This window comes from Puma concolor, chromosome E3 (assembly GCF_028749965.1).
Source record: "Puma concolor isolate L17-30 chromosome E3, mPumCon1.1.hap2, whole genome shotgun sequence".
In the NCBI taxonomy this organism is placed as follows: Eukaryota; Metazoa; Chordata; class Mammalia; order Carnivora; family Felidae; genus Puma; species Puma concolor.
In genome coordinates this window covers 25328909-25356100 of record NC_141682.1, presented here as the reverse complement: position 1 = coordinate 25356100, position 27192 = coordinate 25328909, and the positions used below count along the sequence as shown (strand labels likewise).

The 27192-nt window shown below is 39.7% G+C and overlaps 2 protein-coding genes across 7 annotated transcripts in view; both read left to right on the top strand.

The window, feature by feature from the left end:
* MOSMO (modulator of smoothened) overlaps window positions 1-14123 on the top strand; it is a 64785-nt gene extending 50662 nt beyond the window's left edge. The window contains exons 2-3 of the mRNA XM_086692819.1: window positions 5514-5726; window positions 10917-14123. Of these exons, the coding sequence (XP_086548945.1) occupies window positions 5514-5726; window positions 10917-11101 (398 nt within the window). The 3' untranslated portion in view covers window positions 11102-14123. The remainder of the gene's footprint in view (window positions 1-5513; window positions 5727-10916) is intronic.
* A 149-nt stretch (window positions 14124-14272) lies between these two features.
* VWA3A (von Willebrand factor A domain containing 3A) overlaps window positions 14273-27192 on the top strand; it is a 68616-nt gene continuing 55696 nt past the window's right edge. For 2 of the 6 annotated variants that reach the window (XM_086692818.1, XM_086692817.1), the window contains exons 1-2: window positions 21921-22039; window positions 26926-27013. In XM_086692818.1, the coding sequence (XP_086548944.1) occupies window positions 26952-27013 (62 nt within the window). In that variant the 5' untranslated portion in view covers window positions 21921-22039; window positions 26926-26951. The other 4 variants (XM_086692813.1, XM_086692814.1, XM_086692816.1 and 1 more) reach the window with 4 other exon arrangements.

Below are 27192 nucleotides of genomic sequence, written 5' to 3'. Positions count from 1 at the left end.
AGCTAATCTTGAGGCTCCATGCTAGCATGAAAGGAATACTAAGGCAGAGTTGTAAATTGCCTGTTGGAGCTTTGAAAATGTTCCACAACAGACACAGTAGAGGCTGAAAGATACATTGATTTGAGGCATTTAAAGAAATCTAATTCCAACCATTAGTGATGACTAAGCTAATGGAAAAGACTTCAGAGGCCACACACAACAATGAACCCAAACTTTACAGAACTATTCCAGGAAAGTTGGTAAACAAATAGTACCAACAGCAAACCCTAGGGGAGGGAGGATTTGATTTCTATAGTTGTCATATTGTAATATTTTTAATTTTCAGTTTTCAACTAAAAATTACAAGACACACAAACAGGGAGGTATGGCCTATACACAAGAAAAATAAAAGCAAAGAATGGACCCTGTCCCTGAGGAAGCTCACTAGACAAAAAGTTTAAATCAGCTGTTTTAAGTATATTCCAAAAAATAAAGGAACCCATGTATAAAGACTTAAAGTAAGAAAACAATGTCTCCGGGCGCCTGGGTGGCTCAGTCAGTTGAGCGTCTGACTTTGGCTCAGGTCATGATCTCACAGTTCATGAGTTCGAGCCCCATATCGGGCTCTGTGCTGACAGCTCAGGGCCTGGAGCCTGCTTCATACATATTATGTGTCTCCCTCTCTCTGCTCCTCCCCTGCTCACACTCTGTCTCTCTCTCAAAAATAAATAAAGATTTTTAAAAAACTAAAAAAAAAAAAAAAGTCTCATAGAGAATATCCAACAAAAAGATGGAAATTATAAAAAGAAAATAGAAATTCTGGAGTTGAAAAGTACAATAACTGAAATGAAAAACTGGCAAATTTGCATCAGCAAATTTGAAGATGAGTCAATTGAAATGATTTAATCCGAGAAGCAGAAGGAAAAAATAATAAAAAATGAACTGAGCAATTGAGAGACTAATGGGACATTATCAGGTCTTCCAGCATACACGAAATGGGAGTCCCAGGAGAAGAAAGGAGCAGGCGGAAAGAATATGTGAAGAAATAATGGCTGACATCTCTCTAAATTTGATGAAAAATTTAAATCTGCACGTTGAAGAATCTCAGCGAATTCCAAGTAGGATAGACTCTAAGTAATCCAAATCCTGACACATCATAGTCAAAACCCAAAGACATCATGAAAACAGCAGGGGAAAAGTGAATCTTCATATACAAGGGATCCTCAATACTATTAGCACCTGACTTCTCTCCGAAACCATGTCATCTCACTGCTCTCTGTGGCCAGGTTGGCAAGCATTTACTGGACATGATTAGCTCTGACAGACTCTGTTGGGTTTGTGTGCCTCTCTGCTTTTCAAGGCCTGTGTGTCCGGTTTTCTGTGACACAGCTTTTCCTTGTAGGGATGACATGCCTTATAATGACCCTCTTTGTGACAACAGACATGCTCAGACTGGCTGTGCTAAATCATTTCAACAGTGTCTGGATCTATAGATATCGGAGAGTCAAAAGCCTCTTAAGATACCCCACGCAGCAGGGTAAAACTCATTATGACTTCTTTTGCATGTAGTGATACACAGGTGAGCTACTGAACTGCATGTGAGATGCTGTAGTTCTTATGTGGTTTCCTTTTTCCTATTGTGTGCAAGTCTTTTATTTGGCTGGGTTGGTTACCTAGGAAACAGCTGCAGGGTAAAGATGGATTGGCTGTTTGGGAAATAGAATCACAGGCCCCTTAAAGAAGCAAAGGACCTATTGGATAAAACAAAAATTAGTGAATGGCTGAGCTTGTGGTTAATTATTAATTAGTGTGCCTTAGGAAGTCACATTGAGCAAGACAAGGTCTACAGAAGAACCTATTTAATCCTGCATGATTTTAACTTTAGCTTGTTTTTAATTCTTTCAAGCTCACCAAATGCTTATTAAGTCCTGCTTTGTGCCCACTGCTACAGGCCATTCCAGGGGGTTTCCAATGAAGTAGAAGGTTCAGTTCTCTCCTGAAAGGCCCATTTTCTGTTTGAGGTAAAAAAAGAAGCTACAGGGGCGCCTGGGTGGCGCAGTCGGTTAAGCGTCCGACTTCAGCCAGGTCACGATCTCGCGGTCCGTGAGTTCGAGCCCCGCGTCAGGCTCTGGGCTGATGGCTCGGAGCCTGGAGCCTGTTTCCGATTCTGTGTCTCCCTCTGTCTCTGCCCCTCCCCCGTTCATGCTCTGTCTCTCTCTGTCCCAAAAATAAATAAACTTTGAAAAAAAAAATTATTTAAAAAAAAAGAAGCTACCTTAAAATCAAGTGCATGATTGTGTGACACAGACTAAATGTGCCCAGAGAATTTGGAGGATGTAAAAGGTTTTGGCTAGTCAACATGAGAGATGGATTTGAATCTACAAACAGGAGATAATTCTTTGAGGTAAAAGATGAAATTTAAAGACCTGGTGTGAGTTTGGGCACAACAGTACCTGAATTTACAAGATGTAATAGCAGCAGCACAGTTAACCTTTGCAGATCCCTCTCCCCAGACAGCTTACGGAAAATATGTGACTATGATAGAAGTTATGTTGACCTAGAGTCTTACTCAAGAGAAAGAATTATAGCAGCAATGTCGACTCTTTGTACTAGCCCTCCTATAATTTATTTAAGGAAAGTCTGTTTTCACTAAAAGTGTGACAGAGTATTGGTTTTTAGAATCTCTGACCATACAGCAATGCTGGGCACATAGACATTCAATAAAATTTTTGTGAATTGATGTACTTATATACAGCATATCTCAGCTAGCTTTAGCATTCTTTTCTTCCAGAATGTAGCTGCTGAGTATTTGGTCTTGATGTGTGGTAGTAAGGACCTTTGTAAATATAGGAGTATAACTCTGCTTTTAAAACTGAACATGTGTCAGATTATTTCCATTTGGTTTGTAGCAGGGACAGCTCTCATTTTCATTGTCTTACTCGTTCTGTTTGTAGTCATTTGATGTGGTATGCCAGTCAGTAGAAGAAGCAAGAGCAGTCCCCCTCAGAAAGCTTAACAATCTACAGGCACAGGAAGTTACATTGAATTTGAGCCCTAACGCTCTTTGCCATATCTATAAACGGGAGGTAAGAGGTAGCATAAGAATACTCAGAAATATTTTGAAGGAAAGACAGTTTAGTTACTGGACCTACAATTTTAAATATTTGTCAGCAACAAGTAATTATCAAATGTAAATCTAAGTTCATTAGTTATATAGAACTTTCTTTGTATTTTAAATGAAGTTGTGAAGAAAGTTACTGCTGTAATCAGAATCCACAGTATTGGATTTTCAGAGGATTTTTCATTACCTGTTGTCTATTCTTAGAGCAATTACAGTTTTATAAATGGGATAGTGACCATAAAGGGTAATTTGTTAGAAGTCTTTTGGTGAATGATCAAGAGTAGTTTCCTGTTCATTCTTGAGCATTCTGTGAATCCCTTCTTTATTTCCAAAATTATAATAAAATGCTTTATCATAAGACAAGCTCTATCCCCCAAGTTTTCTTTTCAACGAAACTTTTTACAGTTTCAATTTAAAAACAATTACGCAACTTCCTGGTACCTACTCACCCTATGCTCTCCCTTTTTCTGGTTTAAGCAATTTCAAGGTTAGCAATTAAGTGTCAAAAACTTTTAACTGATTTACTTCTCTTAGACCTACTAAGTCACTGAGCTCCAAGCAGCACCTAGAAAGGATAGTGTGTGGAATTATTATAAAGGTTTGCTCACTTTCTATTCCCCTCCCAACCCCCATATGTCTCCATTCTGCCGGAGACAATCCCAAATTATAGTGCTGTTTACCTATGTGGAGATCACAAGATGGGCCTAATTATTGGATGATTTGACAGAAAAGGGTACAGCTTCTCTGAGTGCTCTTCTTCCACTCTACCAAAAGAGTTATAGTCAGAATTAGCATTGAGGGTACGGGGACTACAACTCAGTTTTCAGAAAACTGATTTTTCGCTTCATTTTCTTTGAACACTTTGGTTTATTTCTAAAAATATATCAATGGCAAAACACAGGTTGCAGGGGCGCCGGGTGGCTCAGTCAGTTGAGTGTCTGACTCTTGATTTCGTCTCCAGTTGGCTCAGGTTGTGACCCGGGGTCGTGGGATTGAGCCCCGAGTCAGACTCCACACTGAGCATGCAGCCTGCTTAATAGCCTGCCTCTCTCTCTCTCTCCCTCTGTCCTTCTCTCTCTCTCCCTCTCTCCCTCTCTCCCCCTCTCTCTCTCTCTCTCTCTCTCCCCCCCTCCCTCCCTCCCCCCCATCTCCCCCTTGCCCCCCCTCCAGCAGCCCCATCCACCTACACGTGCATCTATATCCTCATGTCCAGCTCTGGTCTACCTTTCCCACTAAGGCAGCTTCCCATAATGTCTCTAGGAATTTTACTGACTGTCCTCAAAAAAGGCACTTGTTTGTGGCAAGTGCTGTGATTTTGAGGTTAATGTGTTTTTGGTGGTGGTGGTGTTAATGTTTTTGCTCAAATTGAGAAAGTAATTAAGACCAAAAAAAGATGCAGAAATCTATTATGTTTTCAGTAGTTACAGGAATTTCTTTTCTTGTGTTTTAGACAACAGTTTTCCCATTTGTAGATGCTCTTAAAGGGAGAAACAAGCAGTTTTCAGTCAAAAGTAACATTTTAATTGTTCTTCTTAATGAGGAAGAGAATAAAATAAATACTTTTGCCTTCCATATCTAGGTTTCTATAAATCAGTTCACCCTAAATTTGATAGAGGGGTTCCTTGGGTTTGACATAAGAACATGTTTATGTAAAAATAGCACCTGATGTTTTACAAAAATCACTTTCATGTTATTTAAATGAGAGAGGGGGCCTTTGAAAAGTTTCCACTAATGCCTTTGCTCCTCTGCTGAAGCATGCTGGTAATGGTTTAGCAATCTAAACAGTTGTACGTTGTACAAATTGTTGAACTTACCAAATGGGGGAGGACCTACCAGTTTTCCCAACTTTTTCTTGAACTTAATGGAAAGGTATTTATGTTATAATATTCTTAGGCTTTTTAACTTTAATAAAATATGTTCTAACATTTAATCCATTATTTAATTTTATCTCTATATTATGATTAGATATTTCAAGTTTGCCTTCATTTTCCTGAAAAGTGTTTTTCTCCTCATCCAAAATCAGATAATGTACACTGGGTCTTGGATCTGAGAATAGAAAAGTTCCACTTCTTTCTGCTAGTATGTAAGTTCCACAAGAGCAGGAACCTCATCTGTCTTGTTTGTTATTTCGCTAGAGCCCAGAACATTGCTCAATGTTCTGTTCCAGTACTTGTTCAATGAGTGACTGAAAGAACTGCCTCTTGTGGTTTTGTGATTTTTTTTTTTTTTAAGTTCATTTTGTATGTTAAGTATGACTACGTTGTGAATTGCAGAATGCTGAATAATAAGACTCGGTGAAATAAATGCCTGAGCGATCCACACAGAAATAAGATGACTCAGGGGGTGTTGGTGGGGAATATTCCCTGGAATGACAAACCCACTCAAGTGTTCCCACCTTTTTGCATCTCCCCAGGAGCACTCACTGTGGGCCTTGTGCGACAGTGTCAGACAATCCATGGACGAGACCGGACGTGCATCCCACCTCGGCTTCCCCCAGAGTGGGTCACCACACTGTTTTTTATCATCATGGGAATCATTTCATTGACTGTCACATGTGGTTTGCTGGTGGCTTCCCACTGGCGAAGAGAAGCTACAAAATATGCTCGATGGATAGCCTTCACTGGAAGTAAGTAACCTGTGCTCACCAAATTTGTCTAGAAGGCGCGCACTCTGGTAGTTTAATGAAGATAATCCAGAATCAGTAATAAGGACTCCGTAATCATCAAAGAGCACCCCCACTCTGGCCATCATATAGACTCTGCGCAGCCCCGTCAGTTCTTCAGGATTCTCACCACAAGACCAAGACGTCCGAAACCTTAATTGCTTTGTATAAAATGCTATCTTAATGAATTTTATTTTTGCTCACATTGTAACATAAGTGTTCCAGGTCTGTGGCTCAGAGCTACCCCTAACCCAAGTCTTTTACTCTTCTTAAAGGTATTGGCATCCTCTACCAAATAAAGATAAATCTAGAAGAGAATATACAGAAGTATAAATTAGATCAAGGTGGTGATTTACTTTTCAGTATCATTAATTTGAGTTTCTGCTATGAGTTGTTGTGGGACCATTGAAAAATCAGCACATATGGTTGTTTGATAATTATTCATCGACATTTCTTACTCCATTAAGCTATGCCCCATGGTATGATATATATTATACATTCTCTTGTACTTTGCAAGATTGGTTTAATTTCCCAACACATCACTGGCTTTTCCCAAATTAAAAGCAGCAAAAATGCACAAAGGAAAGATATCTCTGTAATTTTGCCTTCTTGTTTCTTTCTCTGTAAAGTAATTTTGCTCCCCTTCCCCCAGAGGGAGAGGACATTTGTCAATGTCTGGAAACATTTTTGATTGTCACAGTGAAGGGGATCCCACTGATATCTTGATAAGAGGCCAGGGATAGGGTAAAACATCCTGCAAATGTGAGGGACACTCCCCACAACAAAGACTTATCTGGCCCAAAATGGCAATGGAAATGTATTTATATTGTAATATTCTTAGGCTTTTTAACTTTAATAAAAGTTAAAGTTATATAAAGAACAGGATAACTAACGGTACTTATGCCAAATACCATGGGGTTCGACATCTAATTCAATGCCTTATAATTATCTCAGGTCTGCATAAGCTTTAAAAAATGAATATTATAATACAGCTTACTTTCACTTGATATTTTCATTTAGAACTTGTATGGTAGGAGTAAAACACAATCCCGTGTCTCCCCATTAGTGTTAGATTAGAACTCATTTTATCCTTAAAGACCCTAAGATAGGAACATTAGTTCATGAGTCTCCATTTCTTCCCATCTCTCCGTGAAGCGCTTTAATGTGTATGTTTCTGGCTCTGTTTTATTTTTGTCTACATATCTCCCTTAGTTTTAAAACTTATTAGATCAAGTTGCCTTTGACTAAAAAAGTCTTCATTTTTGTTAAGAAATGTGAAATAAGTTGAAGACCTGTTTGAGGTCAAACAGACCTCCTGAGACCATTCTTTTCTATATAGTAGGGTCCACAGGCAGCTGTAGAGACAGTGCTGCTAAATTAAAGGGTATTGATGAAGAATTTAAAGAGAATTGTTACTCACAGATACAATTACTTATCAGGTAGAATTCATTCTTTAAGAAGTAAAATAAAATAAAAAAAAAAGTAAAATAAAATCAAAGAAGGAGTATTTAGTTTATGGATTTTTAACTTTTAAAAAGAATATGTGCATATGGTACATAATTCAAAGGCTAAGAAAGGGTCACTAGGTGAAAAGTAAGTCTTACTTGTGGCTCCATCACCTAGCTACTCAATACCTCTTTGCTGGAAGCAACCATTGTTACCAGTTTCTGGGATTGCCTACCAGAGGTGCCCTGTGGATAGAAACGTATATGTGTGAATGTTCTATAAATAATATTCTGTTTATACTGTTCTGTACCTTGGTTTTTCAGCTCAACAATATCTCCTAGTTAATGTCATCTAAGCCAGCACAGAGCTGCGTTACTCTTGTGTGCTTCCTTCAATAGGTTGTTTTTGTTAACAGAGCTAGTCTGCTGGGGTGGCAGTCTTCAGAGAGATTGAGCTCCCCCTGGTGTTTCCACTCAGCCTTTGAAAATGTACTTTATCTCTATTTTATATATTTCTATTCCACTTAAATTACAGTTTTGGTCAGAATGTCAGGGTAACATTTTCTGACAGGTTTACACAGTGGGGAACTGTCAGAGGAGAGCCGCATATGATGCAGCTTGCCTCTGAGAGCAAGGGTAACAAAGGTGTGTTTTTTTCTTCAAGTCTGACCCCTTATCCTTTCCTCTGCCACTGTAATTTACATTCTCATCTCCAAATACACCCAATATCTAGCTCTCACCACCAAGAAATCTGTGCCATGGAAGATTTGAAGCTATTGTCTTTACAGGCTTATTTAGAACCCAAAATTTAATTGTCAAAAGTTGATAGGTATTATCAGCATTAATATTTTTTTTAATTTTTTTTAACGTTTTTATTTATTTTTGAGACAGAGACAGAGCATGAATGGGGAGGGGCAGAGAGAGAGGGAGACACAGAATCGGAAGCAGGCTCCAGGCTCTGAGCCATCAGCCCAGAGCCGGATGTGGGGCTCGAACTCATGGACCATGAGATCGTGACCTGAGCCGAAGTCGGACGCTCAACCGACTGAGCCACCCAGGCGCCCCATTAATAATTTTTTTTAAGTTTATTTATATTGGGGGAGAGATTGAGAGAGAGAGGCAAAGATGGAGGGAGAATCCCAAGCAGGCCCCATGCTGTCAACTCAAAGCCTGACGCAGGGCTTGAACTCATGAAACTGAGATCGTGACCTGAGCCAAAATCAAGAGCCAAACACTTAACCAACTGAGCCACCCAGGCACCCCTACATTAATAATATTTTAAGATCTAAAGTAACTTCACAGGTCCCAATAGCTTAAAAGAAAACTCATCCTGGAGCACCTGGGTGGCTCAGTCAGTTGAGCATCCGACTTTGGCTCAGGTCATGATCTCACAGTTCGTGGGTTCAAGCCCCACATCGGGCTCTGTGCTGACAGCTCACAGCCTGGAGCCTGCTTCGAATTGTGTATCTCCCTCTCTCTCTGCCCCTCCCCTGCTCATGTTCTGTCTCTCTCTCAAATATAAATAAATGTTAAAAGTTAAAAGAAAAGAAAAGAAAACTCATCCACTTACATTAAATCTTCCCAGAAGTATAGAGAACCTAATTCTTTGGATTAAAAACCAAGATTAGATCGAATAGGAGTTTATTGCTTCCTTAACATCTCATTAAGCTTTTTGTAACTAACTTGGAAAATATTTAACTATTGTAAAATATTAAACTCTACTTTAAATATAGTCATTAAATGATTACTCCATTGTAAAAGATAGATTTTATTTTATAGTAGAAAATAGAAAAGGATAAGAATGAAGTTGGCACATTAACAGAATGAACAATTGTAATATCTGTGTATCTCTAAAGCACTTCTAAATTATTTGTTTCTTGAGATTAGATTAGTCAACATTAAGAAACAAGTTGTTTTTAAAACAATAACTTTATCCCATTGTTATTCTATTAGTTTGTGTATACACGTGTAGATTGTGATTTCATTTTACTTACCAAACCATATTAAGGCAGAAGAACCATTAGAAATTGGTGACAGATGACACTGATAACTGGACATTGACAGTACTAATAGTCTTTCCTGCTGACTATACAACAGAAAGGCCAGAAAACCTAATACTTGACTCTTTCACTTGTCCTGTAGTAGGCATCTGAAAGAATACAAATTCACTTATGTAACATTATTTGGTGTGGTTCGTTGGCCCAAAAAGAAATAGTCTCTATGTCTGTCTATATAATATAAAATAATCCACCTAAGTGGTGCAAAGCAAACAGAATGCTGAGCTGTTCCTTAAACTAGTGTATTAATTAAGAAAATGTTACTTCTTAATACCTTGGATATTACCCTAGAGGTATTTCTTCCAGGAAAAGATTCCTAATTGGTTTTTTAAGGACTCACCTATTAAATTTGTTGATTGCTTAACACAGAAATAATTTAGGACAAGTGTTGGCTGGTATGTTTATCCAGGACTCTGTATTCCTGATACAGAAAAAAGTTATGTTTAACTTGGAAAAAGTTTCTCATTTGGTTAATGATGGAGAGCTTCAAACCCTTCACATGCAGTGAGTATAGTAACCTATGTTCACATTACACTGAAAAAAATGTTTCTGCCTCCAAAGAAATTTGAATGACTGTGAATATTTGACTAATGTGCTTTCAAAAAGCATAAAATATTTCCTTGAAAAAGCTAGCCTATCAATAGGTAATTTGTGTTTGCTAAGAAGAGTGTTTCTTTGGTAGCCCAGGGGAGCAAGCTGTTTGCTGAAAAAAGAGGGCTGTGGAACTCTACCCAGATACTGGGTTTTCTGATACCTTTCTAGAAACATTTTAGCAACTAATATACAGTATTTCATTGTGTTTGTATACAAAACTCAAAAGAGTGTCCTCCTGTCCCACTTTAACCCCTGTGTACTCAGAAACCTGAGAGAGATTTTATTTTTTTCTAATATTGTCCATAATGAGAGATAATGAGAGAGTTTGCTAATCATCTCAGAAGGCTGAGATTCTTTCCACTAGATGATTTTAAATCATTAAGATAAATGGTACTATATTTGTGTGTACCTTTTCTCCATTTCTAATACCGAGAGGAGCTGAGAATTAACAGGATAATAACTATGATGATCATCATATGCAACATTTATTCAGCACATACTGTCAACCTGGCACCATGCCAGGGACTTGACATTGTTTTGTTTATCCTTCTGGTATTTACCCCATTTTTAAAAGGAAACCAGAAGCCTAAGATTGCTAAGCTATAAATAGTGGAGCCAGAACATAGCCCCTATCTGATTCTAGTCAGAGCCCTTAATCACTACATTAAACGGTCAAGTATAGTTTATGTAAACACCTGAAACTAATGTAACACTGTATGTTAAATATACTGAAATTAAGATATTTTTAAATTAAAGTTAAAAAAAGAATAGTCTACGTAAGCACTTAGTAGGTTTGGAGGCCTTTCTTAATGCTGATATTCAAAATCGTCCTAACACTTATATAAAAGGCTTTTACTGTATTTAATTGTTAGGCTTTGTGGATATTATGTGATATATAGCATATGTAAATCTTTGACAAGTGCGCCGTGTTTTAACAGGTTTGACCACGTTATCAACCCATAACCCTTCTTCTTTTAAACTTCCTTTGTGCCAAATTTTCATTGTTTTCTTCATCACCAAACCATGTTACTAATGTTGTGTTTTGGTTTGTTTTACAGTGATCCTTTTCTGTATGGCTGCCCTAATATTTCCAATAGGATTTTACATCAATGAAGTCGGAGGTCAACCTTATAAATTACCCAACAACACAGTAGTTGGGTCATCATACGTACTTTTTGTCTTATCAATTTTCTTTACTATAGTAGGACTTCTATTTGCTGGCAAAGTTTGTTTACCAGGCTGATGAATGTCTAATTTGCTCAACTCTTTTATTATTTTTAATTTTATTTTATTTTTTTATTTTTGGAGGGGAGAGGACAAAGGCAAGGCATCTGAGCAGTCCTCTCATAGGAAGATGCTTAGATGAAACTGATGCCGAAAAGGAAAAAAAAAAAAATGCTTTGATTTGTTCTCACTATGCACTTTGGATTTAAAAACAAAACAAACAAACAAACAAACAAATAAGGAGAGCCTTTTCCATAACCAAATACAGACAATATTGACTAAATCTCCTGAGCATATTCAGGCAGTCAGGTCTGCACTGTGATAGCAACCTAGTGAAGGAGAATGCTTTATAATGAAAAGCATGTGGCCCTTTGTGACTCTGTTGTTCCGTTTTTAATGTCTAACGATTAATTGAGGAAAAAAAACAAACTCTAAGTATTTACGAATCATGGTGGACCAGAGGCTTGCAAGAGAAGTTCACGTGGGGCTGGCCTCACCTCCTAAGAAATTAGTATTCACAGCTTCCTTGTAATGGTATGAGCCTTTGGTGCCAGAATGATTTGCTGTTGCATTACTACACCAAGAAGCCAATAGATCAAAACTTGTTTGCTAAAATGTATGTAAAATTCCTGAAATTCCCTATTCTCTGTGTACAAAACAAAACAAAAAAAAAATCAAACACTAAGAAACATGTTGGGGGTGGGTGGGTGGGGAAAATATTCCTTATATTTATATAAATATATATATAATATATATATTTTGCTGATGCAGTATACAGTGTGTATATATGTGTGTGTGTGTGTATGTGTGTGTAAATTTATATACACACACATGCAAACCGTTCCTGGAAGAGAACTCTGAATGCTTTGCTAGCAAAACACTGTGGTGTGCAAACCTAGAACTCAATAGAAAAAAAAGCCATTTATCTGAAGGCTGCGTAGTGGAGAGAGTCTTCAGTTTACCTCATTCTTTGTAGCAGCCCTTGATTTTAACAGGTTTTTGTAATAGGTACAAATAATCCCATACCTTTCTAGGTCCAATTTTAAGTTAAGCTAAAATTCTTTGTAGGGTTAATTTATTTGTATATGATTGTAGAAGGTAAGATCATGTAAAATGTTATAATTTGGGGAATCTTGACACTATTTAAATTATTGGCAACTGTTGTCTGTTGTACAAAGGCTCTCTTTTTCTACTGGCTTAGTCTGTTACACGAATAATGCATTTTCTGTGTTCAAGCACACAACTTTACATAAATACAAAGTTCACTGCTAATGTCAGTTCATAATATTTTGGCTATCTACAACACTAACTTCACTCTGCTATAAAAGTGAAATTTGTGTTCATCTGTATGCATTATTAACACATCTCCTTTACCAAAAACCTGAGCAATACAATGTTTTCTTTATATGCTATATGCCTTTGTTTGCTAGAAGCTAACATTTTTGTATTTACTTTAAAGGGCTGTACTAAACCCACAGCTTTACGTTTTCTCCTAGAAGCATTGCCACTAACCCTTGAATCCATAATAGTTTTAAAATACAGTATTTCTCTTCTCCACGTTTCCATGCTTTCATATCAGTGCTTAGTTGTTATTCCAGGTGAACACTATGACGATCTCCTGTTTGAGATGTGGGGCAGGAGGTTCTTTCTTGGCAATGGAGCTGAGTTTTTCTTCTTTTTAGTGAAACGGCAACCCAGATGTCCCTATCCAGTAGAGTTAGAGTCCCGTGTAGTCCATGCTTCACACAAACAGAAATGAATGCACTGTTTTTTCAAAAGAGCTCAATTATAAATTATAAGATGATTACTTCCGAGATGTGGCTGCCTCTTCAGATATTCAAAGAAGAAAATGGAGGAGCCTGACGTGTTTCACACTGGCTTGTTTGACATTCATATATCTTACTGTTAACTCAGCAGTATTTTATTGTGAAAGAAAACCCCAGTGTCCCAGCTCACTCAGGAGTCAGAAGAGGTGAACCACCACTCTGGTGCATTCCTTGAGTATTCTGGGGGAATGTCACACCTTTCCTTCCCAGGGTTAAAGAAACGTCTTGGGAAATGACTGAAGGAGACCGTTCTTCCCCAAGTATTATCATGTCTAGTTAATTCTGAGAAAACCACTGGATGTGTTCTATGGACATTTGGGATTGCACTTCCCATTGTGATTTGACTGGTCCTCAGTCAAATGGATCACTTTGAAGGGAAGTTTTGGTTGTCACCATTAATACCACTGAGATAAAGTGTTAGCAAAGTATGGTTCAAATTAATTTATGATATGATCAAGAGCTTTTCTCTTCCAAAAGATGAATTTTATTGTAAATAGTTTCTCAAAATATTTTTAACTGGATCACAAGCATGGGGAGAGAAAGTTTCTCAGCTGCTAAGAATTTCCCCACTGTTTACTTCTTTCACTTACAGTGGTATTGCATATAAGATTACAAAATGTAAGGTTTTATTTGTATCTATTACCCAAACCATTAAATGTCTTTAATTTCCTCATTGTCTTGGAGGTCCAGTGCACAAAGGGCTGATAGGGGAACCCTCCCTCTAACCAGTCAGCACTCTAACCCAGGATTGAGATTGTCCCATCAAGTAGTATGTGAAGTCAAATCTTTGTACTCTTCCAGACCAAACAATGAAATGGATTCATTTAAAATTCTATAAATTCTGTAAGTGAAAAGATAGACAACTGTCAGCAGTTGCTTTTTAAAAAGATCACTATAATAAGTACTACATAGTACGATATTAATTTATAGCAGGAAATCATATCTTGTAAACTGTATATAAAACACTGTTTTATGGTGCAATCATTTGTCAAACTTTTGTCTGTTATATTGTTTTTAGAGTGTGCGCATTCTTCTCAGACCTAAGAACATCACTGTAAAATCTGCTGAAAACTGTTTATAGGTTTTATTTGCACAAGACTTAATTAGTTTGAAATTTTTGGAAGCTCCTATTGAACATGCCTAAACATCTGTAAACATGAAAAATCTTGGATTCATTAAAAGCAAACATTTCAGTATGATTTTTCCCAAAGGTAATCCATGTTCTATGTTGTTAATGTGTGTACGTAACTTTTCTGACTCTTATAGTTCTTATCCTATTTTCTCTTCCATTTGTTTTGTTTTTGAAGAATGGCTCCTCTTTTTTTTTTTTTTTTTTTTTTTAATGTTCTAAATGACCAAAACACTTCATTGGTTTTTACCCTTCTGCCTAAAGCTTTGATATCCCTGCTTGATGTTCTGTGAATTCACTGTTTAATCTCTTAAGTAAAATAATAAACAGTCCTGATGACATACAATCTATTGATTTAGAGGAAAGGCCCTGAAAAAGTATTGGAAACTAACTTTAGATATACTCTTAGCTATCATTTCGCATCGTGGGCTTCATGGGAAGAACATGTTGCATTTATTTTGTCTTTATTAAAAGACTACTAGCCACAAGTTACTCTGATTGTAGTAACTGTTTTATCAACCTGCTTTGATCTTCTTTTAAAAATTAAATTTACATTCACAATTCAAAACAGTAAGCTGTCTTTCAGAACTAATTTTTGAAGGATAAAAACATATGAAGGAAAACCATGGCCTGTGTAGGTTGCATTCCCTACACAGGACTTAACTAGTTGTATCACCTCAAGAGATTTTAGAGTTTGTGATCAAGGTCTGTATATTACCCCAAATTTTATTAAGAATTGTTTTCTAATTGGTTATAACATTTTTCAATTAATAATTTCAAAACAAATTGTTAATACAAACTGTATAAAATGAACATAATTTTCTTCACTTGTATTTTTGTTATTGAGCAAGTTTATCAAAATAAATTGTCTACTAAAGAAACTAAAAAGGCTTCTATTGCTTTGAAATAAGCTTTGATTTTAAGATTTTACTTCAGAAGTTGAATTCTTACAGAGGTTTTACCTATTCACACTGACAGTTCCGTGCCTCTTTGTTTTGTTTTAGCATCGGGCAGGGGGAAGGTCTCCGTCTCTTTTTACACTCCTGCTCCCAGCTCCTTCCTTGGCAAGAGATGCCATTATTCTAGAGTGTAGATGAGGCCATATTTACCAATAAGAAGAGTCACTCAGCAGTAAAAAAAAAACAAAACAAAAAAACACATATACACATGTATGTGGCTTTCTCTTCTGCATCATATTTTTATGGACTGGGAGAGATCTACTGAGCCAAGGCCCTCAAAGCCAGCGTCTTGTGTTTCTTCCTCACACATAGACCTAAGCCATTCATCTTTGCTTCTGTTTCTACTTCACTGCAGGCCAAAGGATCTTAACTTCTAAGATTTTTAGATTGGGGTTGAAGGAGAGTACAGAGTCTCTAGACTCAACCATGTGCTCCATCACAGCTTTACTGCACCTTTCTCGAGGGGTCTTGGGATTAGCCCAGCTGAGTAATAGCTAATAATCAAATAAAGCACTGCATTTACTCTTTGCTGCTGTTTCTCCTTTATATGGCCTTTATAGGAGACTCATGGGGAGTATGAAGATAAAGACAAGATAGGATTTGGACATCCTTGAGTTCTGGATCATGAAGGCATCTTATCTTCTTAGGGTGGCCAGTCATCCCCATTTGCCTGAGACTGAGGGGTTCCCTGGGACATGAGACTTTCAGGCCTATAACTGGGAAAGTTCCATGCAAAAGGGATGAGCTGATCACCCTATCTTTATACCATCCAAATCTATCCTGATGTATAACACATGAGAGGTATTTGAAGAGTTCCGTAAATATTAATCGATAGATCAATTGGAAATTGTAATAGTAGACTTCCACTGAACTTATAAGACAGCGGGAGAAAACACTTTTGCTTCTTTTTGGTAATAATTTAGGAAAAAACAGACTGGCTTTAAAAACAGTAACATGAAGGCACCTGACTGGCTAAGTCGGTAAAGCATACAATTCTTGATCTCAAGGTTGTGAGTTCAAGCCCCATGTTGGGCATAGAGCCTCCTTAAAAAACACAGCAACAAAAACCATAATAACATGAGTCCAAAAACACATTTTGACTTAGTCTTGCACTAACTCTGTTCTAACCACCGTATGAGAAGATTTTAGGAAAAATACCAAGACTAAAGGACTGGGTTCCTCTTATGCAAAGTCAACTCTTCTGGGTCACAGTTACCCAGCAACAAAGTAAAAGTAGGTATTTATAAATGGAATCAAAGATAGAAAGCATAATGCTGTATTACTTTTTTTTAGAGTTTTGGTTCTTTTCCCAGGAGGAGAAAACAATGGGATGGCATTTTCAAGCACATTCAAGTTTTCTACAATTCAGTCCCAGTTCCACTCACAGACTTATGACCACCCAAGATTAAATTTCAAGAAGAGATTTCTCATGAGACTCATAAGATTGTAGAGCTGGATGAAATCTAAGAGAGCATATCCAGTGTTAACTTGTTCGAGATGAAAATGAAGGCCAAGGCCTCAGAAAAGTATACCGACTTTCCCAAAATCACACAACCAGCAGAGCCCTCAACCCAGGAGAAAATGCCTTTGATAAATAGTCATTGGGCAGTTGACCTAGGACAGCTGTTCTGGTCTACAGCCGTCTGAACCAGTCTTCCTTCAACTTCGATCTACTTCGATCCACCCGAATAACTTCTGCCAAAATAATCTTAACACGAAAGCATATCGTTTCTTTTGAGTTCCTGTCATTCCTAATCTGCAGAATGCAGTCCCATCTTCGTTAACATAGCTTCATGATCTGGCTTTCGGTTTTGTTTTTTCCCCACCACTGTATCTTTTTTTTTTTTTTTTTTTGTAGTTTTATGGTTTTATTAACACAAATACAATGTGCACATAAGCTGCTTGTCCATTCATTTTCTTCGCTGGCACAGCCTGGCATTAGGATTGGTGACTCTAATGGACAGTTGGGCTGCTCTTTCCACAGTGGCTTTGTGGTTCTAGGAGGAGACATTCTTACCACTGTATCTTTTCATCCTACGCAGACAAGCCAGCTATTCTCCATTCTTTCACTACACCTGCTCTTTGTCTTAGTTGTGGCTGCACTACCTCCTTCTCACAGTTTTCCCTAATACCTCTCATATTTGCAACATATTTAAGTTTTTTGTGCTTTCTCTCTTTGTTTATACCTCTGTAAAAGAACTTATTTGGGGCAAGTAGAGTGCCTGGATTCAAATCCTGCTTCCAAAATTCTAGCTGTGTGACCCTTGATAAATCACTTAGCCTCTGTGAGCCTTGGTTTTTTTCACCTATAGAATGGGGCTAATGTCGTAGGGTTACTGTCGGTTCAAATGAGAAAACAAGGAGAGCACCGGGCACATAGTAAGCATTCAAATGTTAATTGCTGCTGTTCTTATTTATAAAACTTGATCACTGGATTACAAACTCTTGAATGCAAGGAATGTGGCTTTCTCATTTTCCTTAGAGACCTGGCACAGTGATTTACATGTGAACTGAATTATCATAATTAAATTTGGGGCTAGGTTACAAAGAAAAATTATGAAACTGTATTTGAAAGACCTAATCTCCTGTCTGCCAGGATCATTTCAGTGAAATCCTTCGTAAAAGCAGAGGCTTTCCTAGATCAGCCTTTCATAAGTAAACGTGGTTATTTTATTGGTAAGTATTTGACCGTGTAATACGCCAGTTTCTTTAGGATGTAAGACCTAAGACCATTACTACTCAAGACCCTTTGTGGACTCAAGACCCTTTACTACTGAATTCACAGTGCTCTCATGTGGACACTAATGCAAAAAGGACCAGGATGATGCAAGCACCCTGTTGATCCTGAGATAACTCTCTGGAGGCTTCTTTCAAGCTTTTGGGTCTCAGCTATCTAGAAGCCACAGATTTGGTATGTTTCACAAAGACTTGGTTCTGCCAAGATGGTTTTAATTATTTCTGCTAAAAGGAATAGACTCAAGGATTTGATCTCACTTTAAATGTAGTTGTCCCCAACTGGCCATTTTATGGCCTTTTAGTAAATACTGCCATTGTATTTGGTCATCATTAAATCAATCTCTATTATCTGTCAAGGCAAGTCACTAAAATAAATGCGGTCTGGCACTATTTTCATGTTGTTTAAATATTTAATTTACTTGCCTTAGACAATTCAAGTATTAAATAAAAAATTTTAAGTTTATTTATTTTGAGAGAAAGAGAGACTGGGGGAGGGGCAGAGAGAAGGGAAGAGAGAGAGAATCCCAAACAGGCTCCACACTGTCAGCATGGACCCCAACATGGGGCTCAAACTCAAGAACCCTAAGATCATGACCTGAGTCAAAACCAAGAGTCAGATGCTTAACCAACTGGGTCATGCAGGCACCCTTCTTAAATAAATTTTTTTTTAAAACCTCATTCTTTTACATCGCTTCAATCTCTATGGCAAAATGCAAATGCAGTTGAAGAACCAATCAGAGAAAATCCTTTCTATTATAATAAATTGATGATAAATTGTTATTGAGGAGAAAATAATCCATCCACTTATCTAAGAAAGCTTTTGACTACCTCATATTTTACTAATGTCATTAGTAGCAAAGTGAACTCGTATTGTGGTGTCACTCCCACTCATGCCACTCTAGCATTTCACCTCATTTTTACATCATCAGAAACATTTTCTTGTCTGAAGTGCTGTTGTGGAGACGAAAGTTACCATAACCCTAAACTGGGGCAAAGGATTTTTTTTTTTTTTGTACAGTAATATATTTGTAGAATTAAAAAAAAAAAACTGTAAGAGATTAAAAGTCCCTCCTCAACCCACCTTCCAGAGATTATCACTGTTAACCGTTTATTAGGTATTCCTGCAGATATTTTGCTATAGTTACAATATATGTATATCATGTGTGTCTATACGCATGTTGTATACATGTGTGTCATGGGTATGTCCTGTTCAGTTGTTTTAACAAAAACAAGATCATATTATACATACCTGTCACTACTTTTTTTAACTTATGGTGGACATCTTTGTTCAATAAATATAAATCTTATGCATTTTTAGTGGCTGTATTGTGTGTGTGTGTGTGTGTGTGTGTGTGTGTGTGTTGATTTACTTCCTCCCTTTTTGATGTTCATTGTTGTTTCCAAGTTTTTTGCTATTACAAATAATGCTGCTATGAACTCAGGTCTTAGGTAACAGAAACTTCCCAAATATCATGATAACTAACATTCTAACTGAAGCATATCAACTACTGTATTAAGGCAGTTCATAAATTTTTAAATATTGTGTTTAAGAGATAATGGCATTCAATTAAGAGTTTGGAGAAAGAAACTAACATTAAATTCATGCTATTTTTTTTTAAGTTTATTTATTTAGTTTTGAGAAAGCACAAGTGGGGCAGGGGCAGAGAGAAAGGAAAAGAGACTCCCAAGCAGGCTGCACACTGTTGGTATGGAGCCTGATGTGGGACTTGAACCCACAACCTGTACGATCATGGCCTGAGCCAAAGTCATATGCTTAACCAACTAAGCCACCCAGGTGCTCCCATGCTATGTGTTTTTCCATATGTCCTCTTAATCATCCTCCTAAGGTAAAGTAGAAGTGGTATTTTATAGACCAGAAAACCATGGATCAATTTACCCAAGGTGAACAATTTATCCAAGGTTCAGTAACTAGTTACTATTGAATCTGGGTTTCAAACCTAGGTTCTCTGACTTCAAATCGAGGACTACCTCTGCTGTCCTGGCTAGTGTAAGGGAAATAAAAATAGCTTGTCCCAGTTGCATGATTTCTTGGCTCAGACATGAACAGCTGAATCTATGGTTTGCTTCTTCTGGATGAGGAATGCAAACAACCATAAAAGGTAGTCCTGCTTAGAAACAACCTATAAATGTTATATGTTTTGTTGAGGGGAAAAGTATGTAAGTTATTATAAAGTTGTGTTTAATCTTCCATCATTCCCCTCTCATTGTCAGACTTTCTGCAATCTTGCTACGTGGTAACTTCACTGATTGGTGAACTAGATGACGTCACCCCTTGATTTTACTGTTTCCCTTTTGGGAATTGTGTACCCAGGAAAATTTTCCCACACAGGCTATATCTTGTCCCCTCTGTAGCACTTAAAAGAACACCAATTAACTACATCCCTGCTACCTTGTTGATAGGAAATCTACTGGCTACTGGTTTACCCTCGGGTCATTCACGGGTTCATGACCCAAATATTAAGAAGTCCACTCTAACGCGTTGGGATGAGCACTAGGTGTTGTATGTAAGTGATGAACCATGGGAATGTACCTCCAAAATCAAGAGCACACAGTACACACTGTATGCTAACCAATTTGACAATAAATTATATTAAAAAAATTTTTTTTAATTTAAATTTTTAAGAAAAGAAGCCCCCTCTAGTCATTTGTCATCTTTCTACACTTATTACTAGTGAGACATCAACTATTCCAGCCTGAATGGTGCAGTAGTTCATGTCCATCCCACACTCGGGCCATGGCGAAGTTTGGTGAGCTGGGAAGACTTTCTCCCTGGACTGAGGACGCATTTCCTCTTAGACCTTGGCATGTTTGGTACTGTTGCTACCAAACAGTAGGTCTCTAACTCCCTCTGATTTTCAGATACCTGATTTCTTGACCTCTGTCTCTGTCAGTAACAATGACCTTTCAGTATTGGGTTTTGCTTCTTGTAAAATGTTGAAAAATCTATGTATCCGGGAGCAATGGGAATGGTGAGGGTATTAAACTACATGTCTTGGGCATTCATGTCTTCCCAAATGGCGTCTCAAAGCTAGCCAGCGCCTTCTACCCAGGATTTCCAGTAGGGTGGGCACAAGGACCCTCACCTCTTGTTCACAGACTAGCTATTGGTTGGTTGCTTTCGGCCTTTTCTGACCCCCTTACTTCTCTCTGATCTCCCTCCTCCCTTGTTGGGTGTCGACGAAATGCCCTTCCAAATGCCACACTACTCTCAACCCATGACTACTCTGCCCACAGTAACGGGTAGGTAAACAATGTCGATTTTGGGGGGATTTTTTGTTTCCCATCTGGCCTAAAGGAGCCACTAGTAGTGTCAGCATTGGAAGAGGTACTCTGCTGTATGATGGTTACCACAAGTAGCACATGCTCTAAATTATAAAATCAAAGGTTCATAAAGTGAAGATAGTGATTTGAGAAATTACTTAGATGAACTAAGTAGAGATCTCCTAGCCTTTTACAAGCTGGTAGACATTGGGTACATCACTTCTCTCTTGACTTCCATAAAAGGAGTGGAGTTGAACAGGTCCCCAACTAAGGGTCAAGGGCTGGTTACATCACAATCACCTGGGACCATTGTTAAAGATTCCTGTTCCCACACTCTACCACAGTTCTGTACCAGTCTCCCAAATGCGAATGTATGTATGTTTTCTTAGCAAACAACCCATGGGCACCTGGGTTTGGGAACCACTGCAGTGGATGATATCTTATGACACTGAGAGGTCACTGAGCCCGCAGCTGTATTAGCCAGGTTTGGATGAGGACACACCTGGTGGGGGTGAAGGAATGCCAGGCCTCTCTCAGGGTGTGTGCTGGGGAGACCCCAGAGAATCTGAGGAGTAGAGACAGTTACCACCTTTCACGCCTGACCTAGCACCTTGCAGGCTCTCTGCTCTCTGTCTTCAGTTCCTACCACAGGATGTAACCTGGGCTCTGTACTGGTCTAAACTAGAAATAGAAAAGAAGTCCAAACCCTGCTTCCAGGCTTTTGTAAAGGTGGAGAAAAGCAGAGTGCCTGGGGAGAGGTTGTTATCAACGACAAAGTGGTAATGTCCTCCCTGGGGTGAGGGCAGGTTTTTTGGTTTTTGGTTGTTGGGTTTTTTTTCCCCCCCTGTCCCTGCCTCAGGCTAAAGTGGTGCAGTCTGTTACCTTGGAGACCAGCTAACACTTCCTGGCAGGGCGAGCTTCACTGTGGAGTCGCTTGGAGGAGCTTAGAGGAAGTGGAAGCCAGGAAAAGCAGAGACCTCTCCTCTCCCAGAGATGGAGAAATAAATGAAGAAATGCAGGTGAGGGTGAGTGTCACAGGGTTGGCAGGGTGGCAAGAGAGGGTGAGGCACATTCAGACGCTAAGCTCAGAACCGAGTGAGAAAGCTTTAGGGAGCCTGGGCCCTTAGGCCTCCACTCCCTACAAACCGGGCACTGTTCCAGGTGCTGGAGGTGCAACAGTGGACAAGGAAGGAGTCAGGCTGCTTGGGAGAAGGACGGTGACAACTTGGTATGAGGCAGCCCCAGGCGGGTGGCAATGGGAGGAAACGATTTCCTTCCTGGGGCCTGGAAGGCAGCAAATGGGGTTCAGGAAAGACTTGCTGGGTTTTCTTGTCGAACAAAAAGGGCAAAGGCCGTTTCTAGAAGTAGATCCAACTGGAGCTAAGAAGGGTATGCAACAGCAAGGTGTATGTAAGTAGGGGTTGCCAGGGGCCATAGAAGGGTAAGAGATGATGTGGAGAGGTAAGAACAGGTCCTGAGGGAAAGTAAACCTTGCAAAGAAGGTTCAGCTTGATTATCCACAGGCACCATGGCAGTTTCTGAACAGGTGAACAACTGCACGTCGGAAAAATCATTCTGTCAGTAGAATGTAAAATGCATTGGATGGGGGCAAGACTTCAGTTATTTGGCCATTCAAAATACAAACCCTGGGGATGGTTTCTTCTGGATGTTTAGGAGAATCCAGCTATTAGCAAACCGGGAAGTTAGGGGGAGCTTTTCTTTTATCCGCTCACCAGAGCTATCTCCTTTTGCCCACAACGCCATCTTTTTTTTTTTTTTTTTTTTAACGTTTATTTATTTTTGGGACAAAGAGAGACAGAGTATGAACGGGGGAGGGGCAGAGAGAGAGGGAGACACAGAATCGGAAGCAGGCTCCAGGCTCTGAGCCATCAGCCCAGAGCCTGACGCGGGGCTCGAACTCACGGACCGCGAGATGGTGATCCGAGCCGAAGTCGGACGCTTAACCAACTAAGCCACCCAGGCGCCCCACAACGCCATCTTCTAAGGGCCAGCTTCCATATTCTCTTCCCCACCTGAGCCCGGTCCCCCAGGGTAATGTGACCCACCTTTGTCTGAACTCTGGACCTGCCCTGAGTACATTTAGTCAAATGTTTTTTTTGAGCAGCTACTATGTTCTAGGCACTGATTAGGTGAAAGTCTAATAGAAATGAATGTAACTAAGTCCCTGCCCTCGTGGATCTTTTAGTGGGTTGATGGGCGGGAGCGAACAGTAAAAGCAAATTTGGAGCTTGTCAGATTATAAAACAAAACGGGCTCTGGAGAAAACAAGGCAGGGTGGAGGGGGTACTCTTTGAGATGGGCTAATCAAAAGAGCCGTCTCTAATTGGGTTTCATTTGAGCAAAGACCTGAGGGTAAGGGCTGTGTCCAGTTCTCTCTGCCTCCCCAGTACCAGCTCTTTCTGGCATCCCCGCAAACACCCTAAAAACATTCGTGGAATGAATGATCACTTTATGCTGAAGTGCTTGAAGAAGGAGCATGTTATTCTGATGCTGTTCTACATTTCTATAGTACTGTGTATTTACAAAGCTCTCTGATATTCTCAATTTCCTTTGACCCCTTGACAATTGAGTTGAAGCAGACCAAGCAGTTAACAGTAACCCCATTCCATTCAGCAGATTGAAGAAACCCAAGTTCTGGTGCTTTCTGAAACACCACACCCTCCTCCATCAGTGACCACATCGATCGCCCTAGAATCCCATCCTCAAGTAGGCCTCTGAGTTCATGATTGTTAATCAGTCACTGAAAAGAAGGAACCGGAGCACTGTGGGGCGTCCAGTGTTCGCAAGGCATTTCTATTTCAACAGTCCCTGCCACTGGTCTCTCAGCCAGGCGTACTGAAGGAAAGCCAGTTGTTTTTTAAACATTTTCTAGCATTAACACTGCCACATTATCTTGGTGCTTCCCAGATGACAAAGCATCCTCTCAATAAAAGATTAAAAACCCCAGAGAGAAAAGCAAGTTGCCGAACCATCATTAGGCTATTTTATTTAATGATTTCATAAGAACACACGCTTTTATTTTTCAAGCTGCAACTCCATTTGGAGTTTCTCACTTGCTGTGTCTTGGCCAATGTTTTTTTGGTTGCAAGTAACAGACACCTAAATGAGCTAGCTTCAGCAGAAATATCGGGAATTATAAGGAACGCGGTTTTTCATGGAAGCCAAGAGCAGAAGGGGAAGGCAGCTGTCACAGGTGCCTGGGATTACCATTTAGAAGTTCCAGAACCAAGGCAGTTTCTTGACCTCCTCCTCTCCCTTCACCTCCCCTCCCCCAAATATTGCTAGCCAGTCCCTACTCTCATGTAACTTACAGTCTAATGGGAGAGAGACACCACAATTTTAAAAAATCACACCAATGGATGTATCGTTCTAAATTAAAAATAAAGTATTCCAAAAGAAAGCACAGATCTATGAAAGTTTAGATAACACAAAGAAACTGGAAATAAAGTGGGAAGGTGAAGACTTCCCAGAGGAATTGACACTTATGCTGCAATACCAAGAATGAGTGGGGAAGGTGAGGAGGAGGTGGAATGCTCCAGAGCAAAGACAGCACATGAAAAGGCCCTGGGGTTAAAGGAAATGTATACCATTGTAGGAACTGAAGGGAGGAGTTGTGGAGCACAGAAGGGGGGCAGGGAGCAGGAATAAAGTGGGAAAGCTGGAGAGGTACAGGTGGGCAGCAGCCAGATCATGCAAGACTTCAAATGCCATCTTGAGGACCTTCACCCTAGAAATGAAGGGAAGCCTTAGGGAGAAGAGGGCGTATGACATTCGATTTGTGTTTTTAAAAGCTCACTCTGACTGCAGTGAGAACAGACAGGATGGGGGTCTGGAGGGGGCGTCTGAGGGGATGTAGGGAGGCCAGTGAGGGTCTACTGCAGTTGTCTGTGGCAGAGATGACAGTGACCTGGATACCGAATGTCACTGGAGACAGATAAGTGGAGAGATTTGAGAGAAGGAAAGTTAACAAGATTAGGTGATGGATTGGATATGGGGAATGAGGTGTCAGGAGTAATTCCTAGGTTTCTGACCCATGTGAATAGATGGAGAGTGGCTGTGTTCTCTCAGCGGGAGAACAATGAAAAGACAATTGGTCTGTAGGGAATAAATGAATTCAGTCTTGGACACGTTGAGTTTGAGGTACTTCAGGAGGAAATATCCAGTGTCAATGAATACACGGGTCTGCAGTCAGAGTGGAAGGTCTGGATTTTTGACATACATTTTGGGAATCATTGATGTATGTAGGTGGTAGTTGAAGCCACGGGCAAGGAAGGGTAAGACCACCTAGGAAAAGCAGATAGAGAGAGAAGGGAAGAGAGTGCACAATTTAGCCTCAAGGAACACCGACCTAAACCACTTTAACTGCTCAGGTAGAGGAGAGCGAGCCCGGAAGGGAGACCAGGAAGGAGCCGGCAGAGAAGGAAGAAGGCAGGAGAAAATAGCCCTGGGAAAACCACGACCACTCACTACTCTTGATCTGGAGACAGGATTTTCCTGCTTCTAAATGTACATGGTGGCCCCATAGCTCGTAATTCTGAATTCCCAGGGAGGATCTGATGGATCCATCTTGTTCCTGTCCACTGCAGACTTGCTGATCAGCTGTGAGGAGAAGGCTGCAGGGTCACCTCTTTGAGTGGAGATGGAGTTCGCAAAGAAAAGAACTCAGTCTCATCTCAGTATTTGCCCCTCATCTCTCTCTTCTTAAAGTCCTTATGGTCACTCATTGCCCTCTCCACCCAGTTCAGCCCTCACCGTGCTCTTTACATGGCCACTGAGGACCTTAGCTATCCAAAAATAGATCCCTTGCCTGATTAGTCTCCATCATATCATCCTGTTCACATCCTTCCTAGCACTTGCCACAATTCCTGTATACTCTAATTTAAAAAAAAAAAATCTTAATGTTTATTTTTGAGAGACAGAGACAGAGTGTGAGCAGGGAAAGGGCAGAGAGAGAGGGAGACATAGAATCTGAAACAGGTTCCAGGTTCCGAGATGTCAGCACAGAGCCTGACGTGGGGCTTGAATTCATGAATCGCGAGATCATGACCTAAGCCAAGTCGGAAGCTTAACTGACTGAGCCACCCAGGTGCCCCGTCTATATTTAATTTTTTAACATCTGTCTCCCCCTCTAGAATGTAAGCTCTCTGAGGCAAAGACAGATATCAAGCTCAGTGGTTCTCAACTGGGGACAACTGTGCTCCTCCATGAGACGTTAGGCCATGCCTAGAGACTTTTTTTTTTTTTTTTAAGTTTATATACTTTTTGAGAGACAGCATGAGTAGGGTAGGAACAGAGGTGGGGGTGGAGGGCGGGAAAAGAGGATCCAAAGCAGGCTCCGCACTGAGAGCGGACAGCCCAGATGCAGGGCTCAAACCCATGAACTGTGAAATCATGACCTGAGCCAAAGTTGGATGCTCAACCACTGAGCCACTCAGGCACCCCTTGGGACATTTTTTTTTAAAGTTTTATTTATTGAAGTAATCTCTACACCCAACATGGGGCTCGAACTCATGACCCTGAGATCAAGAGTCACATGCCCCTCCAACAGAGTCAGCCAGGCGCTCCATAGAGACATTTTGGTTGTCACAATTCGGGAGGCAAGAATGCTTTTGGCATCTAGTGGGTCGAGGCTTAGCAGCATCCCACAGCCTCACAACCAAGAATGACCCTGTCCAAAATGTCAACAGTGCTAAAGTTGAGAAGCCGCTGTTACCTTGTTCACCATATCCTCAGCACCTAGCACACAAAGCCTGATACCTAGGAGGTGTTCAATAAGCACTTATTAAATGGATGAATGACAGGAGAATTGAGTTGACTATAGACACCCCAAGGCTGTTATCTCTATGCTGCATTTATCTTTCTCTTTTCTGGTATTCTGTTTTCTCTCTAGGAAAATAAGTGTTGGGTGTTTTTATAATGGCTACAGATACTAGTCATGTCTTCCATGGTCAAGATGATAAGTTTCTGGAAAACCACTGGTAAGGATCTTTGATTTTTTCAAATGAAAACAATAGTAACAACATTTTGTTCAAGACAGTCGATGGGGGAATACTTGTCTTGAAGCGAGACTGGATAAATGGTCATGGCATCATCTTATGCCCAAGGGCTTCAGTTTTCTCACTACCAGAACCATAGAATAAAATGTCTTATGAACCTG